Source organism: Labeo rohita, chromosome 5, assembly GCF_022985175.1.
Source record: "Labeo rohita strain BAU-BD-2019 chromosome 5, IGBB_LRoh.1.0, whole genome shotgun sequence".
NCBI lineage: Eukaryota > Metazoa > Chordata > Actinopteri > Cypriniformes > Cyprinidae > Labeo > Labeo rohita.
The window spans coordinates 31854819-31880369 of record NC_066873.1 but is presented as its reverse complement, the minus strand read 5'-3'; the positions used below and the strand labels follow the sequence as shown (position 1 = coordinate 31880369).

At 37.8% G+C, this 25551-nt stretch overlaps 1 protein-coding gene across 5 annotated transcripts in view; it reads right to left on the bottom strand.

Annotated features, from left to right (window-relative positions):
* ap1b1 (adaptor related protein complex 1 subunit beta 1) overlaps positions 1 to 25551 on the bottom strand; it is a 36103-nt gene that overhangs the window by 7161 nt on the left and 3391 nt on the right. For 4 of the 5 annotated variants that reach the window (XM_051109609.1, XM_051109610.1, XM_051109611.1 and 1 more), the window contains exons 3-22: positions 25035 to 25140; positions 24762 to 24897; positions 21825 to 22070; positions 21300 to 21490; positions 20714 to 20935; positions 20488 to 20608; positions 18853 to 18948; positions 18503 to 18618; positions 18046 to 18211; positions 17659 to 17757; positions 14349 to 14608; positions 12327 to 12525; positions 11820 to 11840; positions 10338 to 10367; positions 9982 to 10125; positions 9489 to 9634; positions 7365 to 7494; positions 4832 to 4916; positions 2281 to 2367; positions 524 to 678 (exon numbers count right to left, since the gene is read on the bottom strand). In XM_051109609.1, coding sequence (XP_050965566.1) covers positions 524 to 678; positions 2281 to 2367; positions 4832 to 4916; positions 7365 to 7494; positions 9489 to 9634; positions 9982 to 10125; positions 10338 to 10367; positions 11820 to 11840; positions 12327 to 12525; positions 14349 to 14608; positions 17659 to 17757; positions 18046 to 18211; positions 18503 to 18618; positions 18853 to 18948; positions 20488 to 20608; positions 20714 to 20935; positions 21300 to 21490; positions 21825 to 22070; positions 24762 to 24897; positions 25035 to 25140 — 2756 coding nt within the window. The remainder of the gene's footprint in view (positions 1 to 523; positions 679 to 2280; positions 2368 to 4831; positions 4917 to 7364; positions 7495 to 9488; positions 9635 to 9981; positions 10126 to 10337; positions 10368 to 11819; positions 11841 to 12326; positions 12526 to 14348; positions 14609 to 17658; positions 17758 to 18045; positions 18212 to 18502; positions 18619 to 18852; positions 18949 to 20487; positions 20609 to 20713; positions 20936 to 21299; positions 21491 to 21824; positions 22071 to 24761; positions 24898 to 25034; positions 25141 to 25551) is intronic. The other variant, XM_051109608.1, reaches the window with a different exon arrangement.

Genomic DNA, 25551 nt, shown 5'->3' with positions numbered 1-25551 from the left:
TGAGCGATAATGGCAAATCCCACAATCCAAAGGGAGAAAGGACTGACGGGAGGATTGGCATCTTTTTTTGACAATCTTCTTTCCTTTTCTTTGCCCCTACCCAGGATTTGCCGAACACTCTCTCTGTCCGAACATAATGGCTGGGTCTCCAACCTAGCATGCAACCTGACTAGAATGCATTTTTGGACCTATAGGTACCTATAAAATGCTTTCTAGGCATGCAGCTCAGTATGTCGTCAGCTCAGTGCGTCTGATCTGCCCAGCAGCCCTTTCCCCTTTTGACCAGCTTCTTCTTTCTCACATGCACACAAACACACAGCTCCTTCTCCCTCATGACTCATTAGGAAATAACAGGAGAGTCGTCCTGTGAAACACACGCTCTCACATGCGGCCGCTACTGTCTCCTCCAGCACATCTTCTTGTCTTTATCGATCTATGTGTATGTGTGTTCGAGTGGTGCTTTGCTAGTCTCTTCACATCCCTTTAAAAGCCACTACAACAATGTTTCTTTGTTTCCATTTACCGTGTAGTTGGGGTTGCCGGTCTGTATGCGCATTTCTGCCAGCACCCAAATGGCGTTGGTGAGTTTGACAGACTGGTACAGCATGTCCTGCCCCTCCACTGTCCTCTTGGCTATGGTGAAGATATTACTGCCTTGTAGCTTGTTGCTGGCCGCGTCTGTGAGAGAGAAGTTACTCATTAACAATACGCAGACACACATAGCAGCTTTTCTGAAGACAAAATGAACCTGAGCGAGTCTCTATGGCAACTCTGTTGCAAATGCGTATTTTTACTTACACACTGACATATGAACCAGTCTGTAATTAGCCTGATAAGAAAATTAGTCTGAAATGAAAAGTTCGCTCAAAAATAACACACTTTCAATTTCATGTTGTTTAATTCTTCTATTTCCATTCTTCCATGAAACAAAGATCTTAGGGGCAATGTCTAAGTTGTCTATTTTTTCACAGAACAAAACTATTGATCTACACTTCAGAGAGAATGAGATGTTAATTTGATGGACCACAAAACCAGTCATAAGGGTCAATTTTTTAAAACTGAGATTTATACATCATCTGAAAGCTGAATAAATAATAAGCTTTCCATTGATGTATGGTTTGTTAGTATAGGACGATATTTGGCCGAGATACAACTATTTGAAAATGCAGAATCTCAGGGTGCAAAAAAAAAAAAAAAAAAAAAAAAAAAAAAAAAATCGCCTTTAAAGTTCTTAGCAATGCATATTACTTATCAACAACAAATTTACAAAATATCTTCATGAAACATGATACATACTTAATATCCTAATGATTTTTGGCATAAAAGAAAAATCGATAATTGTTACAAACATACCCGTGCTACTTATGACTGGTTTTACGGTCTATGGATTGACCAATTCACTAAAAAGTACCATCTCACTATATTATTTTCAGAACCAAATGTGACTAGTTGACTAGTCCTGCTGTTTAAAAGTTTGTATTTGGTAAATTATTAAATGTTTTTTTTTTAATGTTCTTTAGGTCTTTTATGTTTACCAATGCTGCATTTGATCAAACACATTTTTTTTTCAGGATTCTTTTATGAATAGAAAGTTCAAAACAGCATTTATATGAAAGAGAATTTTTTTTGTAATATTATACATGTATTTACTGCCACTTTTTATCAAATTAATTGCTTGCTGAATAAACGCATTAATTAAAAAATAAATCTTATTGATGAGGTACAAACAATAAAGCACAATTTTGTGCTGCTCTGAATTTCTTTCTCATATTCACTTAATTGCAAGCTCTACTCTTTCCTAACATAAAAACATTTTGCTTTGCGATAGGAGATTTATGTATAACAATACAGCAAACACCTATATTAAATACCAAGCCACATGGAGAGAAGAGAGAGCGAGTCAAAAAAAGAGCACTGAAGACACCCAACTGTGCATTCATTAGCAGTATCACTGAGAGTGTATGCATGTTCATGCTTGTGTGATTCACAATTATTTTATGCAAACAGTCATGCGGAAGAGGATCATTCCCTAAAAACCTGCCTCGAGTTAATTACACCCAGACATGCCACCGGATCAGCGCTGCTCTTCAGAGGCAGACCTCAACAGGACAGTGTGTTCTTTTGAAGGATAGTGTGTGACAAAGCAGTGATAAGGGTAGAGCTCTTCCCTCCATCCTATCTTTGCTTATTTGTTTCATTTCCTCCATTTCATTAATTCCCATTTGCCTCCACACATTTTACCCAATTCACTCATGCACGTCACATATTGATTCCTGTTACCTGAGTTGAGGTGGATGTCTTTGATTTGGAACTGTGCCTCGTTGTCATTTGGAATGTCTTTCCAGGTGGCCAGGAACACCTGACGTTCTGAGAAGCAGAGGGACAAAAGGAGTTTACGCGAGAGGACACCAGTGGAACAAAAAAAGGAGAAAAAGAAAAAGAAGAATGCAGTTTGGCTGTATCTGAAACGGAAGGCTGCTGTCTTGCTGCCAGACAGATGCTTTTGTATAAAGGCACTCCACATCAAGGACACTTTTAGACTGGTTTCAGACTGGTTTTTCTGGCATCATATTCTCATGTCTAAAGATGAACAACAAAATCTAGTGAGCATTAGAGACAAGTTATATATTAGGGCTGGGTTTAAAAAAAAGAAAGAAAAGATTTCTCGATATTAATCGATTCTCATTTTTACAAAACAATATCGATTTTTAAATCCCAAGAATCGATTAGTCTATCAGTTAATGAACGGAACATTGTCGCATAAACCATTTAAAGGGGTCATCGGATGCTAAGTTCACTTTTACATGCTGTTTGAACATTAATGTGTGTTGGCAGTGTATGTACAAATCTACCCTATAATGATAAAAATCCATGCAGTAGTTTTTAATTAATCTGTAAAAATAATATCCCCCTTTTCAAATCGAGGCATTCTCAGATGCCGCGCCAGATGTGGCGTCACACCGACAGAGTCCGCTCCCACGATAGTTGCTGGATGTAATAATGAACGTAGTGGTCGTCATTTACTCCCGACATCTGAGCCGCTGAAGATGCAGTAGATTACGTTTGTTTGTGAAGCAAATGCGCCTCCCGATCTACATATATCCGTCTATGTTCACGCGAATCATTCGTGATCCAACTTCACTTATAGCAGAAGTGAGTATAAGGGGTTTTTTTTATTAATCTTTGCGATCACCTTTCCTAATAATGTGCTAGTTAGCAAGTTTAGCGGCTAAACGCGGCTAAAGTAACCAGGCTTGTCTCTCCACAGAGAGAAGAGAGGGGCAGGGCAAGCAAAGCTCATTTGCATTTAAAGCAGCCTCGACCAGAATGAGATTTTTGCAGACCTAATTTTTCAAGGTAAAAAGGGTGTCGTTTTACACAACCATTGAGAATTTTTAACCAAAATATATTATAGACTTTTCATTAAGACCCTAAAGAATCATATTAACTTGTGGAAAATGGGCATCCGATGACCCCTTTAAATCATAATGAGCCTTTAACTGTCTACATAGCCTAATAAGCGCTCAAGCGCGCACATAAAGCTTGCCACAGCACACCGGCAAAAGTAATGACTGTGAGTGTGTCAGGGAAAACTGACAGGAAGCTGCATTAACTTAATTAATTGATAAACTGTTCCTTTTTGTTTTCGGCTTAAGAGATAAGTCAGTAACAGTGACTCGTCATCTCCGCAGTAGTGATGCGCATGTATGCATGTTTCATACGGATTACATAATCTGAGAATATTTGTTTTTTATTTGAATTGGTTAATTTAAAAGTAGACGTTTCACTCTCTACAGATATATTTTTTCATGTCTGTAAGGCAAGAATACACAGTTTCAGTTAATTTTATTTCCTTGACGCGCTCAAGTTCAGAGACCGAGACGGCAGAAAGCGCACTACTGTTAAGCTTCCTCAGACACTTGAATAGCGCACATTTTCCGGTTAAGATTAGATTGAGCAGCCATGTAAATTTGCTACTAGTTACATATTGTAAATAATAAGCCATATTTGACATCGATTAATGATAGCAGAGCGCTTGGATGCCCTGCTCAATGTACTATATTACCACATAGATCAGTCGTTAACGATCTGTCTGTCACGGACTGTGTAGCTTCGCCACTTCCTGTGGATTTTTTTTCCCTCCGACTAAGCGACTAATATAATTTTGGTCTACCAAGCCTATTCTCATCAACTAACGGTTAGTCGGCTATTAGGGGGCAGCCCTACAAATCAGTTATTTTAACCTTAAATATTATAATAATGTAGTACCAACTCTCGTGCATATTTTACAGCATTAGTTGAGACTTTTTTTCTGTACTGTACTTTATATAAATCCAAAATAATCAATATTGAATCAAATCAAATCGAAAGCCTGTGAATCAGAATCGAATCGAATGTCCAAATGCACATATGGTTAATCCGAGCCTGATTCGAGTGTGCCTTGATGCCTTCCTACCTGCATATTCTGCCTGCAAAGGAAGTATTTTTTTTTGGACACAGCTACTGTGCATCTGTGTGATATCCTGCAGAGACTGAACTGCATTTAAGAGATGCCTAGGGAAAGCCATTTACGCATAAGCAGTCTCTCTCTCACACTCACACACATCTCCATATAAACACCAACATCCTTTCTTACACACTCATTTGAACAGATCTGCCACTCACACTTTTATGCTCGAGTCAAAAAACAAAAAACAAAAAAAACACCTAAACAAAAACCTAAGAACACACACACAAAAAATTAAAGGATTGACGTCACAACCACCTGAAGCACTCCTGCTTACGTCTGAGGACGCAGGCAGTGATTAAGGTTGCACACAAACACACTCACCCATTTTTCCGTCCTCTACAAAGAGCAGGCTGAGGGGATATTGGCAGCTGAAGTAGAACACGTCAATGTTATTCTTCACAGCTACCTGCAACATCGACAAAGAGAGAGAGAAACACATTACGACTGTGATTTAAGACATTGTGGCTGTGGACAAGGCTCACAAACCCAGTTAAGAGCAGATGGAATTCAGTCCATAATTTCAGCTAAAATAAATGGACCTCTCTTTCTCCAGTGCTTTCAAAGAATGGCGCACATACATCACAGAATAGTAGGGAAATATGGTCCTTTGATCATCTCTTTCTTTGACATTTTGCTTCTCTCTCTTCATTCCTTTGTTTAGGGCCCTCTGTGGCTTTGCAAAGGTTGAGTTCAGCTCCTGTGCATGGAGTTCATGTTTGCACACCAGTATGTGAACTTCAAACATGCACGAATGCCTCAAAGGCAGTGCCTCACTAAGAGGAAGGAAGATGCCCACTGACAGCTCGAGAAAACAGAGTGAGTGTATCTGTCCTGGATAATCAGACTCAAAAACATCTGTCCTAAACAATCAGATAAAAATATATTCTATATGACTGATCGTCTATATGTGACAATGGACCACAAAACTGAATAAATAAGATTTCCATCGATGTATGTACGCAGTATTTGGCAGAAATAGAACTATTTGAAAATAAGTTTGCAAAAATCAAAATACTGAGAAAATAGCCTTTAAAGTTATACCCATGCTATTTAAGACGTTATTGTAAAAACGTTAAAAGTTGAGGTTTCTTGCCTCAAAAATCATCCTAATTTAGTGTTTCATTTGCAGGAATTTTACAATTCAGCAAGAAATACAAGAAAAGTCATGAAAATGTACTTACAACATAAATACAACCAATCATTAGTTTGCTTTTCCATTTTGTGCATTTGTAAGTTTGCAGCTGGGAAAAAAGCGCCAAATTTTCATCCGATTATGGCTGTAAATCTTTTGAGAGCATGAGGGATTGAAAGGCCCCCAGGGGAGCTTTTATAAAAGCTGACAGCAGGTGCATGGCATCCATCAGAATAGAGACTACACAGCCTCAGAGAGGGACAGGCAGTCCCACATAGACATCCAGAGCTGCTACACTTGACTTCTGAATAATTCATCCAGCCAAATCACTCTGAGCTGCACAAACTGGCTTCGTCCTTCCCTTATTTGTCTAACTGCAGTTGGAAATGCCATTTTAGAACCACCAGGCAAAATAACAAAGAAGGACAATGTACTAATTAACATGAAATCAGAAATCAATCAAAATTTAAATTCCACTGTGTAATTGTCATGACGTATCTGTTTTTCTTCTGTTCAGATTTGTCTACAGTATTGGTCTTGCAAATAATAATAATGATTCAAGGTACAGAAAAAAGGCCTTTCATTCAGTCCGAGTAACATTCACTTCCTGTGATGCCACTGCAATGAATAACTGATCTATTATCGGCAGCCACGTGTGAAATTAATAATGCCACGAGCCTCTTTGGGACTAGGAGTATCAGCTGTTGTAATCCATGCTTGCAAAGATTGGAAACACAAGGTAAGCCGAAGCACGTCCAGATCAAATGCTGAAGCTGTGAGCTGCCTGATATCCAGACATCATTGTTGTTATGTCAGTCCTGGAGAAATGGAGATTAAATTCATGTTGCCTCCTGTGATTCACAGTGACAAATCCCATAATTACTATCATACAGCTCTCTTAGACACCAAAACCCCTGCTGATGACTTCAACGATAAGCACAGAGCAGAAAGTGAAAGAGACACATTTATGATTTACCATTTAATGCCAATCTAACATGTGCTTTCGGAAACACGACGCTCAGTAATCTCTCTCCAAGAGAGCTCAATACACGCATTTAATTTGAAAATGGCATTAGAGGAAGCCTATAGGGCTCTATAAAATCTTAAGAATAAAACACTATCTTCTTTTAATCTCCTTTAGAGACAGAAGGAGACAGAAAACCCTCCTTCCTGTATTTTTGCATTTTCACCCAACCAAAACAGTCCCTGAAGCTCAACACAATCTTCCCCCGGTTTAATTACTACCAATTAGTGACTGCACTGTTCTGTAATGGCTATGCCTTTCTAGTGTAGTCTGTGGGCTTTGTGGTTTATTTCCCAATGCAGTCGCTGGAGAGCACTGTGAATGATTCCACTGAGAGAGATAATCAGGCACAGCTAATTCAGACCTATCGCTGTACTGCTGAAGACCTACAACCCTGATCAATAAAGGACAGAAATGGACATTGATACAGTGAGAGGCAGAGAAAGATAGAAAAAAGAGAGCAAACAGCCAAGGGGGAACCACTAATGATGATTTTCTTTTTACTGAATCTCTTCTGAACAGTTGCATCCCTTGGTAACCACCCACACTTAATGTCCCTACTGTCTCTGGAGTGGCTTTTTTGGGCTGCAGCCTCTGCTAATGATGCTCATCGGGGGTTTGCTTTATTGCTTAACAGCACAATGCTCATTTCATACTGCAGGTGAATTACGATGCTGCAGAAATGCAGTGGATATTACCTGCAGATTGTTGAGAGGTTCCATTTTCATGACGGGGCCACTCGTGCTGAGAGGGAGACTAACGTCAATGGTCTGATTGGGGCTCAGAGGAGTCAGAACCTGCAGAGGGCCAGCAGGGGCGAGACCAAAACTACAGAAAAACAGAAACACAATTTAGACTACATGCAACATTTTTAATTTTTAATTTTTTGTTTACAGAAAGTGAAATTAAAGTTTCATTTAGTCAAAAATAATGTTACTGCAGTTAAATGGGGATAATTTAATCTGTATACTTATTCGTATGTCATATTCACAGGTGATACGCCAGTCATAGTAAAGTTCTTTTGAAATGAGCCACCTCTCAATTTTTCAGCCAAACACATTTTATATACTCTATCATCATTTTTGGTCATGGTGATATGTGATTGATAATATAGAGACTCCAACACAAGTCAAAATGTGCAATTAGAGAAGTTTTGGTCAATGGTTTTGGGATCCAAAACTATTTCAGCCAAAAAAATTTAATTGCATGACCAGTAAAAGGGATAGTTCACCCAAAAATGAAAATTCTGTCATTAATTACTCACCCTCATGTCATTCCAAAACCATTAGACCATTCATCTTCAGAACACAAATTAAGGTATTTTTTATAAAAAATCCGAGATTTTTTTGACCATGCATAGACAGCAATGCAACTGACACATTCGAGGCCTAGAAAGGTGTTAAGGACATCATTAAAATAGTCCATGTGACATCAGTGGTTCATCCTTAATTTTAAGAAGCTACAAGAATACTGCACAAAGGAAACAAAAATAACGACTTTAATAACTTTATTATGCACGTTCACAAGAGTGCCACACATGCTTGTGGTGCTGTGCATGCAGGATCCGGCAATCTGATGTAGAACCAGAATACGCTGTGCATTGTTTGCACGCAGAGAAATGTACATGCATTGTATATCGTGGTACTGTAATGAACACGTCGAAAAAGTATTCTCGTAGCTTCATAAAATTAAAGGTGAACTATTATGCCCCTTTTTACTGTCTTGAGTCAGAATACACAGAGTTCAAGGAGAGCAAGACAAGACGAGTGTTTGAGATAATAAGTATTTAAATGTATTTTTTAAAATGAAAATAACCGATCGTTTCACTAGAAAAGACCCTTCTTCCTCGGCTGGGATCATTTACAACCGCATTTGGGATTTGAAGCCACATTTAAACAGCATTTTGGAAGTTCAAAATCGGGGCACCGTATCAGTCCATTACATGGAGAAAAATCCTGAAATATTTTCCTCAAAAAACACAATTTCTTTACGACTGAAGAAAGAAAGACATGAACATCTTGGATGACAAGGGGGTGAGTACATTATCTGTAAATTGTTGTTCTGGAAGTGGACTTCTACTTTAAGATTGAACCACTGATGTCACATGGACTACTTTATCAACATCCTTATAACCTTTCTGGGCCTTGAACATAGCTGCGTTGCCATCTATGCAGGGTCAGAAAGCTCTCAGATTTCACAAAAATATCTTAATTTGTGTTCCGAAGAAGAACAAAGGTCTTAAGGGTTTGGAATGACATAAGGCTGAGTAATTAATGACAGAATGTTCATTTTTGGGTAAACAATCCCTTTAAGACCCAACCAACATGTTTTTTTTGTTCCAGATTTACAAGCAAATGGATCTTCTAGGAACAAGAATATCACAAAAAATTTGGTGTGTGCACTTTTGACTGGGCAAGTAATCAACCACCCGGTCACCTTAGCAACTGCATAGCAACATTCTGTCAACTACTCACAGCCTAGCATTGTGGCTCTGAGATTTGTGCTAGAAACCATCATTCTATAAATGTATACATAATATGACCTTCTGTTGTATTAGCCTTTGTATTAGTCAAAGATCTAAGCAGAATATATTACAATAATCACAGTAATTTTCAAGACAGATGTCCTCAACTGACATAAAAAGTCTCTTTAGAATATCAGCATGTCCTTGAATGATCCCACTGACAAAACAGTATAAATGAATGCAACGTTTTCCAGGCAGGCCTCCAAACTGATTAATAAGCAGAGAAGATACCACAGAGAGAAGAACAAAACCTTGAAGAGACCTTAAAAACAGTCTCCTGTTCTACCACTGGACTCACCTGTTCCTGTTGAACTGAATGGCGAAATCAGTCATAACGCTCATGGCTTTGTTGGTGAGAGACAGATCCATCTGAATGATCCCACCACGTCGGGCAAATGTCCCAGAAATCTCCAGCCCTTTAGCCTTCATTGCTGGTAACCACACCTGAACCCAGAGATAAACAGGTTGAGGGTGTGGAACAAAGAAAGGATGTTTTGTGTTTTGGTTAGCCTCTCTGTTTCTGTACACATGCTTTAGATAGCCCCTGCATTGCGCATTGCTGTTTTTTAAGCATTTCATTTTATGAGAGTCACATTTTTAAGCCATTTTTTTATGATTAAAAATGTGCCTTGCATTCTGTTGGACTCTGTCGATCTATTATTGAACACCACGGCACGTTTCATGTGCACAGAGTCCAGGAAACGCTGTCGCATTACAAATTGACTTAAAAAAGACTTCTGAGGTCATAACCAAAGTTATTGATTGAGAGTATTGATTGATTCTATACTTACAGTTTTAGGTGCAACGTAGGCTCCTGTTGGCATGCCAACACCTCCACCAAGGTCAAAAAGGTCTCCCAATCCACCTCCAACAGCAGGAGCACTGCCGAGAGCAGCAGGCATGGCTGCCGGGGCCGCCCCCAAACCGGCACCCATCTGAGAAGAGGGAGACGATTATTACAACCTATTACAACTTTTCTAGACTGTTACAAGACCGACAGGAAAAAGACAAATGAACTAAGATAAAACACTTGGAGGAGGAATTTAACAGCTATTTGATTAATGAAGGCAAACCCCTCTGCTGATGCTAATACTCCTCCAGTGAAACACATTCATCAAAGTCTGAGTGAACTTTGCTAAAAACTTACCGAAGGGCTTCCTCCGATGTCTCCTCCCAGCTGGGAACAGAGAGAGGACAAAAAGTGAGAGTAAGGATTAGCAGGCAGGAACGATGTGGATAATTATGAAGAGGTTGATGAAGGGGGAACTAGCTCAGTGGGTGGAAACAAGTCAATGAGCTGCAAAGGAAGTTCTGAGACGTCCTATGCACAGTTTCTTTAATTATTTTACTCTCAACTAGGTATGGGCGATATGAAGTGTCAATTGCCATTTTGTTTATACTGCAGTATGTAAATATTTTTGCACAGCACAGGACTGCTTAAAGTTACTGATGTGTAAAACAGTGATATATGATGATTTTGAAGTTGAAGGAGAACATGAGATGGGTATTTTTCAACATAAATTGGAAAAAAATAGTCCAGGCAGAGCAAGACAAAACGAGCGTTTGACAATAAAAAGTATATAAATTGTATTATTTTTATTAAAATAACCTATCATTATGCTAGATAAGACCCTTCTTTCTCGGCTGGGATCGTTTACAACGGCAATTAGGATAGTTTGAAGCCGCATTTAAACTGCATTTTGGAAGTCTGAACATCTTTGATGACAAGGGGGTGAGTACATTATCTGTAAATTGTTGTTCTGGAAATGGAGTTCTCCTTTAAACGATAACGAAAAAAATAACCACTCACTGAACAACTTCTGTAACTTTAGTAAGAATCACTATATATGTGACCCTGGACCACAAAACCAGTCTTAAGTAGCACGGTTATATTTGTAGCAATAGCCAACAATACACTGTATGGGTCAAAAATATTGATTTTGTTTATGCCAAATACAAATTTGATCATATCGCCCACCCCTGCTTCAAAATACTAAACATCTCGTATGAGACGTGCCTACTTGTGTGTGACTACAACTACTGCAACCTACTGCAAACTCAAACTGAAACAAAAAGGAGGAAAGGTGCCCATATGGTTCCTTCATACTGATATGAGATCAGCTTATGTTGGACAACAGGGGCTGATCTAAGATCAGTATAGAGTAAGTTTTTAAGGATGAACTCAAAAGCTGACAACACCCACACAGACCTCTCTCTCACTATAATCAGAAGATGGCTGGGGAGACTGCACCTCTGTCCTGTGGGAAACACCCGGCTGATAGAGGAATGAGAAACGGATGAAACGTTTCCGATGGATGAAAGCAGAAGAAATGAGGGGAATGATGCTGGGGATTTCTAAAACTCTATAAACATTCATGAACTTTACAGTTATTGGCATAACTCCCAGAAAAGAAAACATGTGGTTGCATCAAGTCCAGAATCGTTCATACAAGATATGTGATGACAAAACAAACATTTTGGAGATATTTTACTAAACTGCAGAAGCTGAAGCAGCCCTCTGCTGGTGTAATGAGTACATCGGATGCCCATACTAACAGATCTCCGATTTAGACCAATGAAATGGCATGATATGAAAGTGTCTGCTTCCTCTTTCACTTAGTTTAATTACCGTATCTGATTCATCGCCCATCTGCAAGTGTAGCGTAAGGATAAAAGAGAGAGGAACAAAAAAAAACAAGAGTCAAAAAAAAGAGAAAGAGAAGACCGGAGGGGAAATGCAGGCAAGGAAAGTTAACTGTAATTATGCAAGACCATCTGTGACTTCTCAACAGACACAATTACACTGGTTAAAGGACTTTGGATGTGTTGGGCTGATCTGGGATCAGATCTGGGATTAGATGATCTAGATTCAGTAAAGTAGGTCTGGATCCTGTTCAGGTCGTCGCTAACTCAAAATAAATGTCCTACAATACACATATGAGCCGAACAACTGACAAATTCATTACTAAAAGCCTTCCATGCCTTCCTCTGTGTTCGCACACACAGATTGTTAAAGGAACAGATGGGTATATTCATTCTAGTAATTACACTGTTTTTCCTCTAAATTAATCTAATTTCACCACAAAGGGGTGATTATGTATATAGCAAAGCGACGGGCGGCAGCAGAGGAACATACCAGACTATCTAGACCTCCTCCCAGGAGGTCCATGGCTCCCATCTGCATTGAGGGCTGCACTGAAGGGATAGTGGCAGTGGGTGGGGCCAGATCCAGGTTCAGCAGGTCACCTAGGAGATCACCTTGTGATGGAATGACAGCGGGCGGAGCTTCGGCAGGTCCAGACTGGCCAACATCAGGGCTCTCAGCACTTTCCCCACTGAGAGAGAGAATGATCAAATTATAATTTTTTAAAAAATGTATCTTTTAAATCAAATATCATTAAAATGTAAAATAATTTAATTATAAATATGCTATTAAATATTATTAACTATTAGGGATGTAACGATATTATCAATGGTCGATATTATCGTGGTCACATGACGATATGAAACGACAGGTCTTCTGGGCAAAAAGTGTAGTTTTTAAAATAAATTTAAACTTCTTATTCTAACATAAGAGGTCTTTAAAGTTGTGTTTCGGGCCATTATGCTTTGACACAGTATCTGTCAAATGAACTATAATTGAAAGCACAATATGGCTTAATCCCTTCATCAAGCGAAGCGCACACTTCGTTCAGGCGATCAGCTTGCGATCCAGTATTTTCCGCAGTGAACTCGTTTATTGCATGTACTGTGAGTTTAGCACACGTTTGGGAACGCAACGGCTACCAGTTATGCTTTATTTTCACGGCAGATGATCATAGCATTTCACTAGATTTGTAGTGAGACGCATTTTTGTAAGCCTGTTTTCAATGAAGCTGGAGTTTTCTTTCAAAATAATAGCTCTACTGCCGTTTCCGTCAAAATAAAAGCTTAAAAGTGCAGTGTGAATTGCTGACAGCTAGTGGTTTAAATGGGTAATGTTACTGCAGTCCACATTCAAAATATTTCTTTCAAGAGCAGAAATTAGGAAAGAAGTAATTTCCCAACTGTAGTGTAAAGCAAAACTGACATATTTATAAAATATTCATTTTCATTTATTTTGCAGTGCAATTGTTTTACAATATATGGCTATTACTGTCATTGTTGTTATAATTATTATTATATTCTAATTTGTTTGGCTTCCTAAAACACCAGTGTGAATGTGAATTAGTCTGAGACAGTATATCACAAATAAAAAGAGGGTTAAGTTTGGATACAAGTCCATTCACTGACTTTTCTCTGACTTAAGGTTTCTTAGTCAAGAACATGGGTTGAAGCTCTTATTTTGAACTCTCAACTAGGGTTGTGACGATGAGGAAATTTCCCCACCGGTTAATCGACATGTGACAACACCGGTAATAGCGGTATAACCGTGGGGGTGGGGGTTTCCTCTTTTTTTCTGCTTTTAAATAGCTTATAAATGCGTGCGTATTATACTTTCACTTTCAGTTTTGCGGGAATTGGCAATTTGGCGTCAATTGTTTGAATAGACGACAACGAAACTAAAAAAAAAAAAAAAAAAAAATCACTGATATTAAACAGAACTTTTATTAACATAACGAAAAAAAAACAACGCCATTCTCTTTCTGTAAATTCGACTCCTCTCGTTCTCCTCATGTGATAAATGAAATATGACGCATTGTAGCTATGTTCAGTTTTTAATTATAGTGCATGCTCTTGTCTTAAGTAAATTATTTAGAATTATATTTTCCATTTAATTCAAATAAATATTTAATAAAAAAACGAATACTTAAAAAAAACAAAAACAAATGTGTGGAAAAGTGATGTCACCGGTGTTGCGTCTTAAAACCAGTAACACCGTCAACACCGTCTATCGTGGCAAGCCTACTCTCAACGTGCATTAGATAGAAGAATTTCACTTTAAAATGTACAAAATTTTCAATTTTTTCCAATTCTTCATTTGTCTGTTTTTTTTTTTTTTTTTTTAAATATCACAATAAATATTGTATCATGGACTTTATGTCACGAGATTTTGATATCATTACATCCCTATCAACTATAATTAATATTAAAAAAATTTTTTATATGTAAACAAATCTTTATACTTGCTATTCTTTATATAAAGCAATATAAGAAAAGATTATAAACAGAGACTCACGAGCCAGCACGAGCAGGAAGTCTCTTGTGCTGGACGCCACGGCTGCCCTCCACAAAAGCACTGGGAGGTTTGTGGTAGACTGAGGCCAGAGTACCAATGTGGCAGATAAGCTCCTCCAGCAGGGTGGGCTCAATCAGGTCTGTCTCCTCTGATATCAGAGGCTTCTCGGCCAGCACCACCTCTTTTGCCGCCACAGGGTCTGTGGAGAGCAGACGCCAGTAGATGTAGCCACGGTCACGCAGGTCAGGATTATCAGAATCCTGCAGAGTTAAAAAGAGCAAAACACAGGGCAAGTGAAATTAACCAATTAAGAACCTAAGGGATTCATACACTGTTTATGAGAGTATATCATCTTAGAGGAAGAAAGAGAAAATGAGACGACTGGTTCTTTCACAAAACCTCATATGAAGGACAGTCTTGCGTAAATAATGCAAAACTCCTTTCTGAGCACCAATTCATCTGTGTGATAAGATCAAGTGGTACGCCAGCAACACCCAGAGCAAAACAGCGGTGAGAGAATTAGATCTCGAGGCCATAAAACAGTACCTGGGATAAAGGAGGACATTTGGTATTCTGACAGAAGCCTGGCGGTGAGTACAGCCTGTGGCACTGAACCTCAAAGTTAATAATGACAAGATTCAATCTCAGATCCCAGTCTGACAGCACAAGCTCACGGCTTCTCTGAATATTAATGAGATCACACACACATACAAGCTCCCTTGCTAATACACACACAAACATTAAACTACTCTGTCATCAACATTTTGCAAGTTACGTAAGGTACATAAAGACAAAGCAAAAGTAAAGAATATGGAATGAAGTGGTTTAATCCAAATCTACTGAAGAGACATGAATGATTGCTTTACATTAAGACTGGGTACTGACAGATTTCACGAATCAATTCAAATCTGATTCACAAGCCCTTGATTTGATTTAGATTGGGATATATATGAGGTACAATGCATGTCAATTTCTCTAAAGGAAAATCTATAATGCTGTGAACTATGCAGGGAATCCTGCCAGTTGGTACATTACTATAACAATAAAGATTAAAATTAAGAACAAATTCCAAATTAAACAGCCATCTATTTTAGATATAATAAATGGTGAAATAGAAAAAGCCTATAATTATGGTTCTACTCCAATTTGTTGATGAAATATAATCATTTAAACTGTGGATGTCATAGAAATTTGTTTTCATGACAGATTTATTCAAACATACAATAAATTAGACATCACTAACAGTTTAAGTATCTTTTTCTAGTGGACTGTGTAAAACTATGGACATTAAATGGCTCCTGAGGTAAAAGCCTAAGGAGTGACATGTCATTTATAAGCTGTTTACCTTTCTGCTGTTGAAACACCAACACATTTCAGTAAGTTGTACTGTTTCTTTTAAAATATTTTGTTCATGCAGGTTTATTTCATGCTATAACTAGTAGTAAAGAGAAAGTTTCCTATTAAATGTAAGAAAGCACAAAGCTTATTGCAGTTATTACATGGGAGCCACGTTACAAAAAAGTGTTTAGTGAAGCTTTGTTTACAAAAAAAACAAAAAACAAAAAAACGCAAAAACTAAAAGATCTTTGGAATTCTTGGAATTTAGGAATTGATATTGGTTCATTAAAATGAAGATCAATTAATACTGATGAATCATTATTGTAAACCCTGCCCTACTTTGTACGAGGAATAGATTTTAATTAGGCTTTTATTTACACATATTCACGTTATTTACAAATTGATCAATGCCCCTACATATAGCACAACAAATGTGGTAAACATACGCTCAATCATGCTTGCTTGACGTGCCAGAACAAATGTAATTTGCTTGTGTTATATACACTACCAGTCAAAAGCTTTTTTAACAGTAAGATTTTTAATGTTTTAGTTAAAAAAATTCTCTTCTGCTCAGCAAGTCTGGATTTATTTGATCCAAAATACAACAAAAGCAGTAATATTGTGAAATTTTTTTACTGTTTAAAATAACTGATTTCTATATGAATATATTTTAAATTGTAATTTATTTCTGTGACCGAAGCTAAATTTTCAGCATTATTACTCCAGTCTTCAGTGTCACATAATCATTCAAAATAATTCTAATATGCTGATTTGCTGTTTAAGAAACATTTATTATTATTATTACTATCAATATTAAAACAGTCTAGTAATTTTTTTTCTGTATTTTTGATGAAATAGAAAGATTCAAAGATCAGCATTTATCTGAAATAAAAACCTTCATAACATTATACACTATACCATTTAAAACCTTGGAGTTAGTATAATTTTTGGTAGGGTGGGGGGAAATTATAGTAATTAATATTTTTATTTAGCAAAGCATGTTTTAAAAATGATCTAAAGTGATGACACAAAAGTTTTCTCTTTCTTTTTGAGCAGCAAATCAAATATTAGAATGATTTCTGAAGGATGTGACTGTAGTAATGATGGTAAAAAAATCAGTTTTGAAATCACAGGAATAAATTACATTTTAAAATATATTCAAACAGAAAAATTTTATTTTAAATAGTAAAAATATTAATTAAAAATAATAAATATTTTAAAAATATAGGTAAAAAAAATATTAGTAAAAAAAAAAAAAAAAAACAGTATAAATACTGTTTTTGCCGTACTTTGGATCAAATAAATGCAGGAGAAGAGACCTTTTTTAAAAAACATAAAAAAATCTTACTGTTCAAAAACTGGTAGTGTGTGTGCGCATTTAATAAATATAATGCCGTAATAAACCTGCTGTTTTGATCTGGTGCAAGGTTTCAAACCTCTGGCCCACAAGCTTCACAACAAATTGTTGGGGACCATCACAGTGCTATACTGTTTACACTGCACATATGCATGCATATGATATATTAAAATGAAGCAGGTCACATAGTCTAACAGAGACACAGGAGCAGGACACTAATCCCTCTGACTCCTGATGCTTTTATAGTCATTATCTTCTGTCATAATCACCATCCTGTGCACCTGATATTCATTTGAGACATGTTTACTAAATTAAAGTCTTCCATTTTGTGGGTTGTTTATCCTCTTATTTTCTGCCTGCAGTTACAAAAAGCAATTACAATACTTGGTTTTAAAAAAAAAAGAATAAATACATCAGGGTGTTGAAAACAACATTTTGAATATCTTATTTTCTCTGAAGTGAGTCAGAAAGCCAAACGGCCTTGCTTTAAAGATCTGCCATCTGAGGACAGCAACACCTCCAGAGAATGCCCTTGAAGGTGTGAGCAAGTATACGTGTGGTGTCATTTTCTCACTGAAACGTGTGCTTTGATAAGCGCCAGTGTGGATATCTCACCTGTGTAGCAAGACTGAGCACTTGTTGCACCAGCTCCTGGGTCTCGGTGGGTTTCTTCAAGAACAACTTCACAATAGCTGTCAGTAACTGCAGTTGCACCTGAAAGAGAAGTGTGAAAAAACATTTACACAGAGACAAATCCTGTAACACAATCTTCCAAGACACAAGTTCACATGAGTATATTACAAGCATTCCCTAGGGTTGTATGGTATGATTGTTCTGAAACCAAAATTTTAGTATTACCACTACTAGTAAAAGAGACAAATTTCATGCGCATGGAAGCTTAATACACTGCATGCATATCACAAGTCTGCTTGTACTAATTACAGCATTACTTATTTTACAAGCGAAGAGGGTTTTAATAAAGCAATTTAAAAGGCACTTCACCTGTGTGCTCTCATCATGGAAGCCTTCCAGGAAGCTCTCCAGCAGCTCATCTGCGTTGTCGATCCTCTCTGCGTACTCTCCCACAATCCAGATCATGGCTGCCCGAGCCTCAGGCTCATCCAGGGAGTCCAGGTTCTCACACAAAGTGGCAATCACACTCTCGTACCTGAGAATACATTCAAGAAAAACAACAATGAAGCAGCTCAAAGAGCAAAATGGCACAGCGGGGGAAGACTGGGTTCAGTGAATCTTTATTGAATTCTTCTTCAACACATTTTAGTATGAAAGGCATGGCTGAACAGAGGCTGTGTCAGGACAATGAACCTCTAACATCTGGATAATGAACCTTAGCCAAACAGAAATAGGGCGCAGTTCAGAGAGAAAAAGAGAAAAACAGCTTTAGTGACCAAGAGGTCAGGGACAGGGGAAATTTTACAGTAAACACAGAAAAACCTACTTGTTGGGGTACTTGCGGAAGATGTCCTTGATGACCACAATGGCTTCCTGCACCACATAATTGACCTTGGTTTGAATGAGGTCAAGCAGCGTGCTAACACAACGCTCTGCTGATTGCTGTAACAGAGACAGGAAGAGAGAGAAAGAGAGATCAGCTGATCTGCTAAAGCGTAAATGGCATCATCCAGAAATCAGTTAGCCAATTAAACACTTGGCTTTAGTTTCACATTAGGTTGAATCCTTTCATTAGGAGTGGTGAACTTTGCAATTAAAATTAGCACTCATCAGACTGCCAGCGTTAATTAAGATAATAATAATAATGCTATCCTAATCAGGGTCAGGCCAGCTCACCTCTACTTTAATTGCACAGCGGCCAATGGCTCGTACAGCTTTACGCACAAAGTCCACGTCCACTTCAGTGGCATATTCCTTCAGCTCAGCCAGCACCTATACCAAAGTGGGGTCCAAAAGTGAGTGATGTTAACATATGAGATTGAAAAGAAATCATATATATGGAAATAAAAAGTTTTAGGATTTCAAAAAAAAGAAAAGGGACATTATAAGACGGAAGTAGGGCCACATACACAATGCAAGTTTAAGGAATGACATGACAACTGCATTTAAATGTGGAAGTGAGTTCAGCAAATAACTTCGAATTTAGCCATTTGGTGTCTGCCATTTTTTGGCTAAAGACTGTTTTTGTCCATCGATTTGAACTAAACTACCGCTGATAGACATGCTGTGTTTTGTTTATGCTCGGAAGCCTGCTTTAGAGAGCGCTGTCTTGCAGTGTTGCCATGTCCTCATATTTACAAGTGCTTTTGGCATGCTGCTTGGTCTTAGCTCATAAAGTTAGGCAATTTATGGAGTTTATAAAGTAGTCTGTTGCAGATATGAGATATATGATTTTTTTGGTGTTATAAATCAAAGCATTTGGGTGTTTTAGTGTTTTTTGTGCTTGTCCTTGTTTGATGCTTTTAGTTTCTATGAAGACCTGGAAACACTGACACTTTACTGCAGGGCTTGTGAGCGCAACTAGCCCTGTGTCAAAATGCGCTAAGGTTAAGACGTCTTTTACTGTTATTTTCTTGCATCTCACATACAGACAAAGACATTTCCGATGCGCGTTTATATACGCCATTAACAACTAGTTGTTCAGTTCAGTTCCGTACACACTGCGTAGAATTTCTTTAAATACGGCTGTATTAAAAATTTGTTTAAGCTGCCTTTCAGTTTAATAATAATAATAAAAAAAAACCCTACATTTTGGATTTTTATTCAACTAATGTGGGCATACTGTGATCTGTACTGTATTTTTTACTATAACTGATAGATTAAAAAAAAACAAAAACAAAAACAATACAGGAGTGGAAGGGAATGGGAGTCATTTGTTCGGGATTGGGACAGGATTTTCTCACAGTTTTTTCGTGGGATTGGGATGGGAGGGGATTTTTTTTTGTGGGAGTGGGATGGGAGGGGTTTGAAAATCCACTCCCGTGTCACCCTCTAGTGTGTACGTGGCCTAGTATTAGCCATAAAATAAAAACGTATCATTTAATAAATAAAACAATAAAATAACAATAAAAAGGCTAGAAAAAAGGCTAAAATGTTATTTCATTCTATTTGATAAAATAGCATTTTATATATATATATAAAAAGTCCCTTTCAGTTTGCCAAGACAAAAATCTTTTCCTGATATTAAAAATTGGGCAAACAAATAAAAAATAAATATACTGCTGCTGTCATGCTGTCATTAATGCAAAAGAGGGAAAAAACAAATAATTAGACATTCAGATATTCATGTTGAAAAAAAAAAAAAAACAGAAACGCAAAACAGATGTTTTTTCCACTAGTAGTCTTTTTTTTTTTATGAAAACAAGTAGTTAGACAACAAAGTGTTAAGTGTTTTTTTTTTAAATAAAAAAGAAAACAAATAGATAAAATAGAATTAGCAAAATGTAGCAGTGTGGGAGGCGTTTCATTCACCTGAGCAATGTTGGCCTGAGATGCCAGGCGGATCATGATATCCAGCTTCTCCAGCTTGACATAGATTGGGTCATTATATTTCACAAAGAAAACCTTCATCTCATGCTTTAGAATTTCAGGGCTGGTGGAAACAGTATAAAAAGGAAAAAATATATATATTTAATCACAAAACAATTATTTGTGCATTGACTGTTGAAATAGCCATTTTCCTCAGCTCTGCACCTACCGTTTCTGTACGATGAGGTTAATGTTCCTCAGGGCAACATACTGCAGTTCAGGTTCAGCTGAGAGCAGCGTGACCAACGGAGGAGCGAGTTTCTTCAGAAGAGTGCCGTAATAGTCTAGATCTTTAGGCAGCATCTCCATGAACTTCATCAGAACCTTCACGGCAGACAGAACCACGGCAGAGTTAGCGTGGGACAGCCGTGGAGTTACACGCTCACAGATACTGTGGGGGGAAAGAGAGAAAAATGTTTCAACAAGGCAGAGGAAAAAACAAATCCTTAAGAGCAAAAACAGGTTGGGTAGTTTAATATTGCCTGAATTAGGGTTGGTAAAAAATAAATATATATTGATTTTCCAAACAAACGCAATTTACATTTAAACAATTTGATATTGATTTTAAAATCTCTAACTGAATCAACAGTAATTCAAAGCCAACTCTGATCTAATTCAATTCAATTCAGCTAATCAATGCAGATACTAAGTGCTACACGAGATCAGCTTTATTAGTGAAGCTAGCATCTATGTATTATGTAGAAACCATTTAGACTCCACTACACAGGAGTGATGAAATAACATTGCCTTCTGACCTCTGTGACTCTCGGTCATCACGGGGCGTGTAGTTGGCCAGGCAGTCGAGGATGAAGATCTGGCCCCACTCAGTGCATTCATTAAGGGCTGTCAGGAGCTTATTAATTGTCTGAGGGTTCAGGTCCAGAAGGTTGCTGTTAGGATGAGACTCTGCTATCTCAGACAGAGCCGCTACTGCATTTGCTACCACCTAATGGAGGGGGAAAAAAAAAAACGAGGCATTAAACTCAATGCAGTGGTAGTGTGTGTGAATGGTCTTAGGTTTCGCACAACAATAGCATGCAATTACACACCATGGAGACTAAGAGAGAGCTAAATGGCACTGGCAAGCCCACGGATGCCCTTAAAACAATCATAAGTGCATGGGCAACTGAATTAGTGCGAGTACAAATGCACTCAGGGATTTAGAGATTATACTTTAGAATATTGGCAGCATCTAACCAGGACTTAAATCTTTTGTTCCTTTCACATGGCAATTATGTATCTTATGTTGGCTTTATCTTATTTGGGTTATAATGCCTTACCATGGGGTTGGAGTCAGAGATCAGATCTTTCAGGGTGTCCAAGAAGCCCTGGTCCTCCACCAGCTGGGCGTTAATGTCATGCAGCTTGGCGACACAAACTGCAGCAGTTTTCCTTACATAAGGGTCTTCATCTTTCAGACACTTCCTTAGAGGTTCACACAGGTACTCAGTGATCTTGTCCACTCGGATGCAGCCCATGGTGCGCACAGCCAGTGCACGGATCAGAGGGTTTGGGTCCTCACAGTCCTGTAAGAAGAAAACATATCACCAACACACATTAGCCTGAAAATATAGACATTGTCAGTTATTTAGGGTTTGGGTTGTTTACGTTTTTGAAAGAAACTTTTCTTATTTTTAATTAAACATGAGCTGTTTAATATTTTTGTGAGAAGACATTCACAAATACACATTCACATAGACACCATGGAGACTAAGAGACAGCTAAATGGCACTGGCTAGCTCACGGATGCCCTTAAAACAATCATAAGTGCATGGGCAAGTGAATTAGCATGAGTACAAATGCATTCAGGGATTTAGAGATTATACTTTAGAATATTGGCAGCATCTAACTAGGACTTAAATTTTCTGCACATTTATGGCAGGATTCTATGATGAATGCAAAGATCAAAAGAACAGCATTTATTTAAAATCTAAAGCTCCTGTGTCTACTGCCACTTTTGATCAATTTAATACATCTTTTGAGCAATTTGTTGTGTTTTTGTGTGTGCATACAGGGCTCAATGCTAAGGATTTTTTATACTGGCCCAGTCGGGCCACCATTTTCATTGTACATAAAATACCGGTTAAATTAGATTTTTAATTCTAATTTCCAATTTCCCTCTTGACCGACAGCAGCAGGTAAAAAAAGGTGCAGTAACTTTAAAGGCCAAGACACACCAAGCAGACTTCAAAGAATTAGTGGCCTTTATTTACGTACTTGTTTTCAGCACTTTTGCTTTAAATCTCTGGCACTGCCTCGTTCTCTAAACTAAGCATCCAATCAGAGTTCTCACTCACGCCAACGGTCCCAATGGCCCCATGTTGAATCGGGCAAACTCCCTCCAATTTGAGCCCGACGAGAGCCGACGTGTGAAACACACCAAACAAACTAGCCTGACAGATGCAGATGTGCCCTAATGGCCCCAACGTCAGCCTGGTATGTTCCGGGCTTAAGAGACAAAGCATGGATCCAATATAATGAAACACATCCTATTTCTTTTTCAATTGTTTAAGTTCACTTTAGACATAGATGGGTATTTTGACATACGTTTGTATGGATTTGTCCGTTCAAGCGTAAGAATGCACAGAAAATACTTGCTGAAAATTGATCAATTTGTGGCTCCTGTGTTACATGAGTCGCAGCTGAAGAACACACTAAATGGAGTTGTTATTCACGTCTTCTTGTGCTTGAACGATTTAACATCTCTTGAATATTAAAATTGGCATGGTGAATTTGCCCATTACAGCGCAAGGAAACGTGAAAGAGAACTCAATTTAGTGTCCGTGCGTTGTCAGACATGCAGTTCTCTATGTGCTCACTGTACATGCATAATAACTGAATGTAATTGGCTTTCGTGGCTTTTTGCCCTTGAAAACTTTAAAATTGCTTGAATGTTTAAATTGGCCTATAGACACATCCAAATCATAAGCTTTCATGATACAGCAGTGGCCTGATCGGGCCAGTGACAAATCCGTCAACTGGCAGTCCTTATTGTATATAAAATGTGAATATGCATATATGAAGCTATCAACTACTACATGTGACCCTGGACCTGGTCTTATGTTGCACGGGTATATTTGTAGCAACAGCCAAAAATACATCTGATGGTTCAAATTTATATTTTTCTTTTATGTCAAAAATCATAAGGATATTAAGTAAAGATCATGTTCCAAGACGATATTCTGAAATTTCCTACCGTATATATAAAAACGTAATTTTTGATTAGTCATATGCATTGCTATGAACTTCATTTAGACAAGTTTAAAGGTGATTTTCGCAATAATTTGATTTTTTTTGCACCCTAAGATTCCAGATTTTCAAATAGTTGTATCTCAGACAAATATTGTCCTTTCCTAACAAACCATACATCAACGGAAAGCTATTTATTATCACATATAGAAAAAATAGCTGAGCTAGGTTACAAACATGGCAAAACACCTTGCTACAAGCTACTACATTATGTTTTATAAACCAGGTTTTAGATACACTCTGTGAAACAGGAAAATAAACATACCAAATAATGTTTCTCTGAAAGTTATAGAAATTATCATTTGCACAGAATAAGAACAATTAGTCAATGGAAGGTTTCCACCATGAAAAAAAGCTACTCCATTACTTGAAAAAAAAAACTGCTACTGGAAAAAGCATAATTTAAAAATCAACAATGAAAACAATCTACTGAGTAAAGTAATTAAAGCAAGCTTTGCTGTTTTTTATAGCACCACTAAAGTCCAATACTGAGAGACCGATAAAAAAGACAGAGATGTGTAATACATGACAGAGATTCTGAGGGACTTGCTGTGATGGGCCTTACGGTCTAGTTGCCCTACTTGCTTTAGGCTTCGTCTTGTTACTAGTTGCTTCAGTAATGTGTCTCTTTTTCCTTTCTCAGGTGTGTGGGAAGCCAGTAAAAACGCATTAGCGCTGATGGAGCGACTGCCATGCAGACGGTACCATCCTATAAAGACTCCCTTTTCTAGTACTTAGAGACATACTTAAAGAGTTACTGCTGTTGGCAGGCTTATGCCATGGCTTTTAAGAACGTTACAAATCGGAGCAGGAGTTTCATCTGTCTAAATTTCAGAGTGTGTTTTATAATCCATATATTTCAGTTTTTGCACTTGGAAGTAAATGAATATTCAGTAATCTATATCTATTGCCTGTGCAAATTGTGCTAAAATACTCTAATACTATTTGTCGTTTCATCTGAACTCTACCTTCACAAAGGTGTTAACTGCCATAATGGCCATGTCCGGCTGGCTCTTGGCATAATTCATCAAGTACAGATAGACCAGCTTCTTCAGCTCCAGATTATCCGTCTGCATGCAGTTCACGACATCAGGAAACAAAGCACTGGGAACAAAAATATTAGATTAAAATTCCTTAAACTCATACTGTCCCAGTGGAAACACAGGATGGATGATACACAGAGTAGCATATAAAACAGTGAGCCATTCATACAAACTTACTGTGAAACTGGCTTGTCTTACCTGACATCTTTTCCCACTGTCATAGACGCAATGACCTTCTTCACTGCCTCCTTTTTCTTCTCTTTCTTATCACTGTTGAGCTCTGCCTTCAGCTCAAAGATCTCCCCTTAAGGGATCAATAAACAACGATTTATGACTTTGAGATCACAAAACTAGAGCATGAAAATAATGCGCTTTCAGAAAAACAGTGCAAGTCTAGACAGCCAGTATTAGAGGAGTTGTTTGCCTTATGTAATAAAAGAGAAAACAATAATTCAATCAATTCTGTGTAAAGTGTTTTTCTTAGTTTTGTGTGCAGCTCTATTTGCAGTTAAAATACTCCAGCTCAATCACATGTCTGCAAGTGCCTGATCCAAATAAAGCCAAAACTACAAATCTCATCTAGACCGCAGCTAAATAAGACTTCACAGTATTAGACTCTAATATCTTACTGTGTTCAGAAGGAAACAGAGCAGGAATATCAAAGCACTGAATGTTGATCTATTTAACAGTATTTAAATGTGCAGTGGAGAAGTGC